The 12,221-nt window shown below is 36.6% G+C and overlaps 1 protein-coding gene across 4 annotated transcripts in view; it reads right to left on the bottom strand.

Annotated features, from left to right (window-relative positions):
- The window catches only part of CENPK (centromere protein K), a 32,898-nt gene extending 20,719 nt beyond the window's left edge, over positions 1-12,179 (bottom strand). The window contains exons 1-5 of one of the 4 annotated variants that reach the window (XM_043887357.1): positions 12,038-12,107; positions 7,462-7,550; positions 7,247-7,385; positions 5,156-5,212; positions 654-726 (exon numbers count right to left, since the gene is read on the bottom strand). In XM_043887357.1, coding sequence (XP_043743292.1) covers positions 654-726; positions 5,156-5,212; positions 7,247-7,363 — 247 coding nt within the window. In that variant the 5' untranslated portion in view covers positions 7,364-7,385; positions 7,462-7,550; positions 12,038-12,107. Of the gene's footprint in view, positions 1-653; positions 727-5,155; positions 5,213-7,246; positions 7,399-7,461; positions 7,551-12,037 lie in introns of all 4 variants that reach the window. The other 3 variants (XM_043887356.1, XM_043887355.1, XM_043887359.1) reach the window with 3 other exon arrangements.
- Positions 12,180-12,221: the final 42 nt, after the last annotated feature.

The raw sequence follows: 12,221 nt of genomic DNA, 5'->3' as shown, positions 1-12,221 counted from the left end.
AAAGAATCCCGATAACTGGAAGAAAATGGAGAGGAAACAAAGAAAGTTGGAAAGGAGACAGAGGGGTAGAAGAAAGCAGAAGGAAGACCTAAACGAAACAAGAGAGCACAATCCATATGGAAGATCGAATACAGACAGACATACCACTTAAAGGAATGCAATCTTTAATAACAGAAAAATATCTCCTAGCTGGGTATTATAACCACAGATTTTTAAGTAATTTTCTGTTTCTCAACTAAAGGCAAAAATACTGTTGGACAAATCAAAAGGCAACATAAAATTTATGTAGCTTTTAATGCAAGTATCTAAAATAATTTCTCTCTTCCACTATGTAAGTTTCATTCATTAGGAAACAATACAGTTTCTACTGAACATATAAAATAGTGTCTATGAGGATAAAGTGATGGCTATAATAAAGTCTGCATAATCAAGATTACTATATTCTAATGTGAGGCAGACATGCTCATCTATAATAATAAAGAAGTATGAAATTCTGTGTGTAAAAAAAGAAAAATAAGGTGACTTCCTTATAGCAATGGAATTTAGACCAATTTCAAGAAAGTTAAATACATCTTGAATTCTTCTTGTGATCATTAAATTAATTCAACATTAATTTGCTTATAAAAATATAAATCTAAAATTAAGAATCTTACTTTCAGGAGTTTCTTTTTGCCACTGACTAAGTTCAGCAGTCAAACATTTCACTTGCATAATTAATAATGACAGCTATTTAAAAAAAAGAAGAGAATAAAACAAAGTTATTTCCTATGGAATATTCATATCTATTCATAGATAAATGTGTAAACAGTCTTAATACTTTAATACAAGTCCCTAAAATAAGTGGCTAATGTAACAGCCATCTAAACTATAAAAAATTATTACTCCCAACATAATTTTCCTTTAAATCACATTAATTATAGCCTATAAATTGCCATTATAGCAGCAATACAGTCCTAAAAATGATCATTTCTAATTTCAGCATTCAACCTAAAACAACTAAGTACATTAAGTTTATTCTCTTTAAAAAAAAAATGTTATTTCTTGCCAATTTTTAAAGACAAATTTGCTTGAAAGATGCTTTTTTCCTCTTTCTATGCCTTTTTAGCAAAATTGCAACTAGTTTAACTGAGCAGTTAAAAATAAGTTTAAATACATATATAAAAAACAATTATAAAATGAGACTTATTCCACAAATCACACATTCACACACAAAGAAAGTTTTACTATACCGAAGTTTGTAAATTGTATATCCCTTTAAAATTAAAATAAATGTTAAAATAAATTAAATTAAAATAAATGTTTCTGATATTAGGTGATTCCAATCATTTTAATCTTGATAAATTACAAATCTATGTGATAAATCTGTTGCCAGATTAGACCAAAAAATTGACATCTATGTATGCTTAAATTTCTGGAGAAGGAAACAGCAACCCACTCCAGTATTTTTGCCTGGGAAACCCCATGGACATAGGGGCCTGGTAGACTAAAGTCCATGGGGTTGCAAAGAGTCAGACGCAACTGAGTGACTAACACATGCTTAAATTTCAGAACATTTTTATCTCTTCTACATAATTTTTATAGGTAGACAAATAGATCAAAAACTTACATTTCAAAAATGCAATAGGGAGGCTTCCCTGGTGGTCCAGTGGTTAAGACTTCCCCTTGCAATGAAGGGAATGCTGGTTCAAACCCTGGTGAAGGAAGATCCCACATGCCACGGAACAACTAAGCCCATGTGTCACAACTACTGAGCCTGTGCTCTAGAGCTCTCAAGCCACTACTACTGAAGCCTGTGTGCCTACAACCTCATGCTCCACAACAAGAGAAGCCACCATAACAAGAAGCCCACATATCGCAACTAAAGAGCAGCCCCTGCTCTGCACAACTAGAGAAAAACCCTCACACAGCAGACGACCCAACACAGTAAAAAATTTAAAAAAAAATAAATAAATATTTTTAAAAATGCAATAAATATTCCTGTAATAACTATATTAAAAAGTTACCAAGTACTTTTTTTTTTTTAATAATTAAAATGTACGTATTTATTTTTGGCTGTGCTTTGCTTTGCCGTGGTGCGTGGGCTCTTTGTTGCTGAGGCTTACTCTAGCTGCAAGGACCAGGAACTGCTCTTGTTGCTGAGCCTGGGCTCGACAGTGCACTACCTTCAGTAGCTGCAGTGCGAGGGTCTAGTTGCGCTCCAGCAGGTGGGATTTTAGTTCTGGACCCACAGATCAGACCACAGATCAAATCCACAGCCCCTGCATTGGCAGGCGAATTCCAATCACTGACCCACCAGGAAGTCCCTCAAGTACTCTTGTTTAATCAATTTTTAAAATACAGATCAGGAAGCTTCAAGACCCTACTCCTGATCATAACATTGGCTGTTGAATAGTCAGATGGAAAAACCTAGTCTCTGAAAGATTTACTTAATTATATAAAAATGCATCTGTAGGTATTACAAATTTTTACCAAAGAAGAGTATAACATAATTTTCTTAGAGATAATTAACAATGTAAAAAAGTTTTTGAGAACTATAAAGTCACTTATAAATGCTAATTATTATTATTACTATAAAAGCATAACAAATTCTTAAAAAGTTAAATTTAAACTAGGCAAAACTATCAAAATGATAAGGACTCTATATCACTTTTCCTGAAAATATTAGATCAAAATACATAAAGTTACCGACACTCGTTTTTTTAACCTATTAAAAAATATAATTCAACCTCATACTATACTGATGAAACTCAGCTCTTACCTTTTAAAGCCCAGCTAAGGCAAATACGCAAATTACATCTGATACTGCTATAAAATTAAACCCTTTCTAACAAAGAAAAAAGTAGTATTTCTAAAGTGATTTTTAAAAAATTTGAGAAATCCTACCATTTTCCCATTTAATTTCTTGCTTTAGAAAATGGACTGAGCTTTAATATTGAATGTTTGAAATGAATAGATATGCTGAAGAGAATAAACTAAGCAAGCTTGAAATTATCCTTAAAGGCCTGCTTGCAAGGTTGGCCCCTGGCATCTAGGAACCTGGATCTTAAGTAGGCTCCCACCAATCTGACAAGAGTGGCTCTCTGTGCCTAAACTGTGAGAAAATACAATTTATACTGAACACCTGCTTTCCTCCTAAGAGTCTGGTATTTTGATAACTGACAGGCAAAAGGGTGCCTATGTCACTGCTGCTGCTGCTGCTAAGTCACTTCAGTCGTGTCCAACTCTGTGCGACCCCATAGACGGCAGCCCACCAGGCTCCCCCCGTCCCTGGGATTCTCTAGGCAAGAACACTGGAGTGGGTTGCTATTTCCTTCTCCAGTGCATGAAAGTGAAAAGTGAAAGTGAAGTCACTCAGTCATGTCCAACTCTTAGCGACGTCATGGACTGCAGCCTACCAGGCTCCTCTGTCCATGGGATTTTCCAGGCAAGAGTACTGGAGTGGGGTGCCATTGCCTTCTCCGGCCTATGTTAACTACCTCCTACAAAAAACTTTGGACTGAGTCTCTAATAAGCTTCCCTGGTAGACAATGTTTCACACTCGTCACAACTCACTGGGGTATTTAAGTATGTCTTCTGTGACTCCACTGGGAAAGGGTCCTGAAAGCTCATGCCTGGTTTCCTCTGGACTTAAACCCATGCTTCTTTTCCCATTGCTGATTTTATTCTGTATCATTTCAATGCAATAATTATCTCAGTCATGAATATGATGACTATAGATTGAGCCCTCTGAATAATTGTAGAGAATCATCAAACCTGGGAGGAATGTCGGAGACCCCCAATACAATAGGAAAAGACATTTTGTGGAATCTTTGGATAATGTTATTATTGACTATCTCAGGATTCTGATTATTTACCACTACCTAAGCACTTCCCTCAAAACTGATGTTTGGCTTATTGCCTGAAAATCATTCAGGAAACTTAACTAATGATTCTGATTCAGTAGGTCTCAATTTCTACAAGAAAAGAATCACATTTCCCAAGGAAACTAGATAATTTATTTATTATACAATGATTTCCCAAATATAATTCAGTTTTACCCTGTACAAAAGAACATTATTTACTTATTGATGGATACAAACCTTTTTACAAAAGATGACTTAATTTTTTATGACCAGTTTTCAAAGATCTGCTGTAATAAGCACTTTTCAAAGTGACAAATTAGCATTTTCCTTGTCTCTTTCTCACTCATTCTCATTTATTACTTAGGAGTATTATGCTCATAGATTTTAATATTTTCATAGTTATAATCAGCTGAAGCCTTTTTTTTTTTGATGCTCACCTGATACCAAATACGGACAGCTGAGTGCCTTCAATAGGTTCCAATGTCTTTTGACATGCTCCCAGTATTTCTGGAGAACTTTCACTGGAACTATTTGCATATTTAACTGTTCTTAGAGTTTTTATTATAAAAACATTTTTAACTTTTTATATGGTCAAATGCATCTAAATTTTCTTTTACCATGTCTAGATTTCTATTATTAGCCAAGCCATTTTCTTTTGTCTCTACCAAGACTGCACAGTCTCCAGCTTTTCTTAGGTTTTCATAGCAATTCATCTAGAACTTACGTTTCTATAATAAAAGACAGAAGTCCAATTTTATTTTCTCCAGATGAATATCTAGTTGTACCACTATTCTTTACTAACTAATTCATCCCTTTCCCAAAGATTGCGCTGTCATCTCTGCCACACTTTAAATTCTTAACCTGTTGCACTGAACCACTGGTGTATTTCTAAACTAATTCCATAGGTCTTTGATTATTCAGATGAATAGTTTAATCCTTTTATGAACCTTAGGGTAAAATTAGTTAAAGATTCCACACAGAAAGTAAATAACTGTGGCTAGTGCACCTAACACAACATAGGACAGTCTTTGTTCTAATTTTTAACAAGGTATCACGATAGCAGCCAATGAGCAATTCACTCCATGCTGAATGCATGCACAGTTGTTAAAACATAAATAATAAAGAATTTACTTATAACAGATTATTCAAAAAGTTTTTAGAATATTTCTCTTAAATCAGAAAGAAAAGAAAATTTTCCAAATCATTAAGTATACAGGTAGTAACAAAAATGTTATACTTGGCATAAACACAAACACATTTTGTACCTAAAACACAATGTATTCTACTTTTAGGAAGGACAAAAGGAATCATACCTGAGCATTTGAATCTGTGAGTGTCTCAGTTCCAGTAAGTGATAATTTGTTTTGACACTTGATTTAAAAAGTAAAGAAAAACAAATCACACAGTATATACCATAGGCAATTTCTTTCCTCTATCCTTTTATACCAATGTAATATTCCTCTAAAACAATATACAAATATCTTATGTATGAGAACAATCTTTAAAATCCTTACTTCCTAAGCAAGAGGATCAAGAAGGAAGCCAAACAGGTCCCAACATGAACACAACAAAAGTACAAGTGGACTCTTGACTCAACACAGAATGAAAAAATGAGCATAAAAAACCCAAAAATAGCTAGGGTGAATTAGAAACTAGATAATGGAAAAATGGGAAATAATAGAACAAGGGGGAAAGCACTACAGAAAGATAACAAGAAGACAATTAAAATCATAAGAAAATAAAATCATCAGGAGACATTGCTACTATGCTATTGAAAAAAGAATTCACAATTGTTAATAGTGATTATATCTAAGTAAAAATATGGGCAACTTAAATTTTAATTGTGCTTATTTCTAGTTGCAATACTTTTCCATAAAAATGTTTTGTTACTTTTTAAATTCAAAATTCTATATTGAAAATATTTCAAAAGCAACACGAAGTACCTTAAAAATTCAGTAATCACAGAGTATCAAGGATATATGTTTAAAAAATAATAGTTTTTTAAAAAGGAAAAAAATAAAAAAACCATTAACCTGTCTTAATGTAAAATTTTACTGGGAATAAGATGTAAAAAAATGTCTATGGCTCATATCATATATCACACTATTTTGAGTAAAACAAATTTTTACAAGCATACTATAGTGCACCAGAGTGATTCTATCTCATTAACTCAGAAATGTACAAATAATTCAATCAAATTTTCTAAATTAATTCATATTTTCACTCAAACTCCATTAAGTATAAAGTCTTCTTACCCTTTCTACTCTCTGTCTTGGAAAATAAAAACCACTAACCACTCAATGGCCCAAGCTAGGAACCTAAAACTATCTGTAATTCCCCATCACCATTTCACAACAATTAACCTCCAGGTCCTTTAAGTCCAATCTTCTTAGTACCTCTTGAATCCATTCTTCTATTCGCAATGACAAGACTCTGGCTTTAGTACTTCTTACAGGACCACTACTAGAGCCTCCTGAATATTCTTTCCTTCTGTAGTCTCACTTTTCTACATTCCATCTTCTTCAATACCACCAGAGTTATTTCCTCAAACAAGGTATCTCATAATGCCACTTCATGTTTATAATCCTTTAATAGTTCCCCATAATATTCATTCAACAAAATCCTTCATGTGCTTGCCCCTAATTACCTCTCCAGTCTCACTCTACAAATCCTTCTTCTCCTAATTTAAATGTCATACTATTCTACTTAGAGTTCTCTAAATTCTCCCAACATTTATATATTTTGTTCTTTATACTTTGTATACCTCTCCCACTTTCACAGGCTAACTCCTATTTATCCTTTTGAAATGAATTCAGTATTATTTCCTCTTTAAGAAAGCTATCTTTGACACTTTCAGGCTAGGCTTAGTACTCCTCTTAAGTATAATCTTTAAACTACCACCATATTATAATTTGTGATTACCTGCATTAGATGATAATCTCCTTGAGGGCAGGGACTGCCATAATTTTTTCTCTTTCTACAGCTCATCTAGTATAAAATTTCTAAAATGAATGCTTATAAGTCTAAAAAATATGTAAGTATTTATCATATAATATAACAGCTTTCAGGCTTCCCTGGTGGCTCAGCAGTAAAGAATCTGCCTGCCAATACAGATGATGCAGGAGATGCGGGTTCGATCTCTGGGTCATGAAGATCCCCTGGAGGAGGGCATGGCAACCCACTCAAGTATTCTTGTCTGGAAAATCTCATGGACAGAGGAGCCTGGCAGGTTCATAGGGTCACATATGGCTACAGTCCATAGGGTCACAAAGAGTCGGACACAACTGCACACATGCATAATTGCTTACAGAAACCAGTGTAATTCTTTCTTAAGCCTATTACTGAAATGGAATTCAACCTTACAGTAATTAATTAGTATATCACTTTTATGTCTTGATACTTACTTCTTCCATATCTTTCCACATTTCTTCACATTTTTTAATAAGTTCTTCTTCAGCATCGGCAACATCTTCCACATCTGTAGTACTATCTGGATCTAAATCTTGCTGATTCACTGACATGTGCCTTATGATATTTGTTAACCTTGTAAGAAAAACTAAAGTTAAAATATTTTCATTTAACAATATTCATTGATACCCACTACCTGCCAGATACTCACCTAGAAGCTAAAGATGTAACAGTGAAGAAAACAGGCAAATATTCCTCCAACCAAGGAGCTTACATTTCACTTGAGGAAAACAATATAAACTCAAAAAAGAGTAAAACAAATATAAATAAATATAAACTATAAATAAAATAAAAGATTAACTATACATATGTGTTATATATCAAATAGTTTAAAGTACTATGAAGAAAAGCAAGACAAGGAAGAAACATAGGGAGTGCTCAGACAGGGGCAACATGATTTTTCACAGGGTGGTCATATAAGGTCAACGAGACAACTTAGCAAAAATACGGAGAGAAGGAAGTAAGACACATGGATATTTAGGAGAAGAGGCTTCGGGCAGAGGGAACTGTAAGTACAAAGGCCCTGGGGAAGTAACATGACTGCTGTGTCCTAAAGCAGTAAAGAAGCCACTGTGATTAGAGCAGAGTAAGGCAGAAAAAACAAGATGAGGTCAGAGAGATAACAGGGATGAGATCATGTGGGTTTTACAGGTCATTTTAAGGACATAGGCTGAAATGAGAAATGATCAGAGTTTTGAAAAGAGGAATAACAAGATTTGAATTATATTTTAACACTGTAACTCTGAGTTACTACAGCCAGTAAGGAGAGAAGTAGGAAAACCAGTTAAAATGCTACTGCAATGATCCAAGTAAGATGGGGACCAGGATAATATTGAGATGGTACAAAATGTCCAATACTAAATATATTTCCAAGACAGAGCCAAAAGAATTTCCTAACAGTCTGTTTACAGAGTGTCAAAGAAAAAGATGAATCAATTATTATTTTAAAAGTTTGGGCCTAAGCAATTGGAAAGATGGAATTGTCAGTTACCAAGATGGGGAAGATGATCAAAGAAACCGATTTAGCAAGACATGAGATAATGCTGATTAAGAATCCAGTTTGCTGCTGCTAAATCACTTCAGTCGTGTCCGACTCTGTGCGACCCCAGAGATGGCAGCCTACCAGGCTCCTCTATCCCTGGGATTCTCCAGGCAAGAACACTGGAGTGGGTTGCCATTTCCTTCTCCAATGCACCAGAGTGAAAAGTGAAAGTAAAGTCGCTCAGTCGTGTCCGACTCTTCGAGACCCCGTGGACTGCAGCCCACCAGGCTCCTCTATCTGTGGGATTTCCCAGGCAAGAGTACTGGAGTGAGTTGCCATTTCCTTCTCCAGGGTATCTTCCCCACCCAGGGATCCAACCCACATCTCCTGTATTAGCAGGTAAACTCTTTATCACTGAGTCACCTGGGAAGTCAGGGGGAATTTAAAGTTTAGGGGAGGGGGGGAACCTTTAAGAAGTATTCCCTATGGGCAATTATCTTCCTGTATTTTGGGTCTGTGTGCGCATGCGTGCTAAGTTGCCTCAGTCATGTCTGACTCTGCAACCCTGTGGACTGTAGCCCGCCAGGCTCCTCTGCCCATGGGATTCTCCAGGCAAGAATACTGGAGTGGGCTGCCATGCCCTCCTCCAGGGGATCTTCTCCCACCCAGGAATCAAACCCATGTCTACTGTGACTCCTTCATTGCAGGTGGATTCTTTACTGCTGAGCTACCAGGAAAAGCCCATTTGGGGTCTACCACAAAGCAAAAGCAAAGAAGCAATTTATCTGGTTTGAAACAGGCAACAAGACGCCTTCTGAGTGGGCTTCTGGAGGAAGTGTTTTAGGGAGACCATTTGACAAGTTATATTTATTGAATAAAAAAGATTAAGATGGCAAATTTTACACATAGGTCAACAAAACAGAATAAAGAGCCCTGAAATAAACCCACACATATAAGGTCAATTAATTTTATGACAAATGAGCCAAGAATACATGACAGGGAGAGTCTTCTCAATAATGGTGTTGGAAAAACTGGACAGCCACACACAAAAGAATGAAGCTGGACCACTATTTTATACCATACACAAAAATTAACTTAAAATGGTTAAAAGACTTGAATGTAACACTTAAAACTCTAAAACTCCTAGAAGAAGACGTAAGTGGCGACTTCCTTGTCATTGGTCCTGGTGATGATTTGGGGAGTTTGGCAAAAAAGCAAAAATAAACAAGCAGGACTATATTAAACTATAAAGCCTCTGCACAGCAAAGGAAACCACTAACAGAATGAAAAGGCAACTAACTGAATGGGGGAAAATATTTGCAAATCATATATCTGATATGAGGTTACTATCCAAAATACATAAAGAACTCAGACAAGTCAATACCAAAAAGTAATGTGACTTAAAAATGAAAATGTTCCAAAGAAGACATACAGATGACCAAGTTACATGAAAAAGTACTTATTATCAAGTCAATGCAAATCAAAACCACAATGAGATATCATCTCATGCCAGCCAGAATGGCTGCTATCAAAAAGTCTACAAACAATAAATGCTGGAGAGGGTGCAGAGAAAAAGGAACCCTCCTACACTCTTGGTGGGAATGCAAACTAGTACAGCCACTATGGAGAACAGTGTGGAGATTCCTTAAAAAACTGGAAATAGAACTGCCATATGACCCATCAAACCCCACTGCTGGGCATATACACTGAGGAAACCAGAATTGAAAGAGACACAGGTACCCCAATGTTCATTGCAGCACTGTTTACAATAGCCAGGAGATGGAAGCAACCTAGATGCCCACAGGCAGACGAATGAATAAGAAAGCTGTGGTATATATACACGATAGAATATTACTCAGCCATTAAAAAGAATGCATTTGAATCAGTTCTAATGAGGTGGATGAAACTGGAGCCTATTATACAGAGTGAAATAAGTCAGAAAGAAAAACACCAATACAGTATACTAACGTATATATATGGAATTTAGAAAGATGGTACCAATTACCCTATATGCGAGACAGCAAAAGAGACATAGATGTAAAGAAGTCTTTTGGACTATGTGGGAGAAGGCAAGGGTGGGATGATCTGAAAGAGTAGAGTTGAAATGTGTATATTATCATATGTGAAGCGGATCACCAGTCCAGGTTTGATGCATGAGACAGGGTGATCAGGGCTGGTGCACTGGGATGACCCTGAAGGATGGGATAGGGAGGGAGGTGGGAGAGGGGTTCTGGATGGGGAACACATGTGCGCCTGTGGCTGATTCATGTCGATGTATGGCAAAAACCATTACAATATTATAAAGTAATTAGCCTCCAATTAAAATAAATTAATTTTTTTAGAAAAACCACAATGAGATGTTAGAGTGGCAATTATAAAACAAGTGTTGGCCGGGATGTGGGGAAAAAGGAATTCCTTGTTCACTGTTGGTGAAAACATAAATTGGTGTGGCCACTATGGGAAATATTATAAAGGTTCTTCAAAAAGGTAAAGACAGAACTACCATATGATCCAGCAATTCCACTTCTGGGTGTTTATCCAAAGGAAGCAAAAACATTAATTCAAAAATATATATGCAGTCTCATGTTTGTGGCAGCATGATTTACAACAGCCAGGACAACCTAAGTGTCTATCGACTGATAAATAAAGAAAATGCCTTATAATATAGACAGACATATATCAGTAAATTTTATTCCGCCATAAAGAAGAATGAAATCTCCTCACCTGCAATACCAATGGACCTTGAGGGCATATGTTGGCGAAATAAGTCGGACAGAGAAAGACATACCACATGATCTCACTTACATGTGGTATCTAAAAATAATAATAAAAAAGACAAGCTCACAGATTAAAAAAAAAAAAAACAGATCGGTGGTTGTCAAAGACGGGCAGGTGGGCCATGCAAATGGGTGGAGAGGGTTGAAAGGTACAAACTCAGTTACAAAATAAGTAAGTCATGGGAATACAATGTATAGCACGGTGACTACAGAAAATAATACTATATGAAAGCATATATGAAAGTTGCTAAGAGAGTAGACTTAAAAAGTTCTCACCACAGGGGGTAAAAACCATTCTGTAAATATGTAGAGTAATGGATGTTAGACTTACTGTGGTGATCATTTCCCAATACATACAACAGACAAATACTAAATCATTACACTGTACACCTGAAACTAATATATGTCAGTTATATCTCAATTTTTATGGTAAATTTTGTATATTTACATAGTAAAAAAATTTTGTATATCTACATAGTAAAAAAAATTTTTTTTTCTTTTTAAATAAGAGAGCTTAAGTCCAGAAATCCACTAAGAGATGGAAACCTAGTCGAGAAGGTAAATGGTCCTGCCTGGGTCACTTCGGCGTGACTGGATTTCTGCCCAGTCCCTCCCTCCCCACTCCCCAGCCCCACCACTCAACCCCCACAGTAACAAGCGTTCATTATCTTCTTCAGACTGTGTGTGAAAGAATCAAGAAGCTCAGGAAATAAGATGTTTGGCAAACCCGAAGGGAGGCCCGAAAGTTAACTAGTTCTTTCAAATTCCCCACCCCCATGTCTTTCTCTCCTAACAGGTGGGATTGTAGAGCCGGAGAAGAACGGGACTCAGGCCTAGTGGGACGACAGGGATCCGGTTTCTCGGAGGTAAGGGTCCCACCGTGGGGGTCTGCAGCTCCATATCCTAGGAGTTGTCAACCCCGGGAGTAAGTTTCAACCGTTAAAACCCTCTCCGGGCCAAACGCTTACCTCCTCCACACCTCAGACTTCAGGTCGCCTCAGCCTACTCGAGAAGCGGCTCTACGGCCCAGAACCCACGCGCGCTGATTGCTGATTGGATCTGCTTCCACCCACTCCACCCAATCCTGGAACTTGCTCGGCGCTGACGAGCAGGCCGCGCCGCTGCTTCGGGATTGGTAGCCGAGCAGCTGTG

This window comes from Cervus elaphus, chromosome 25 (genome assembly GCF_910594005.1).
Source record: "Cervus elaphus chromosome 25, mCerEla1.1, whole genome shotgun sequence".
In the NCBI taxonomy this organism is placed as follows: domain Eukaryota; kingdom Metazoa; phylum Chordata; class Mammalia; order Artiodactyla; family Cervidae; genus Cervus; species Cervus elaphus.
This window is presented reverse-complemented; position numbering and strand designations above follow the sequence as displayed.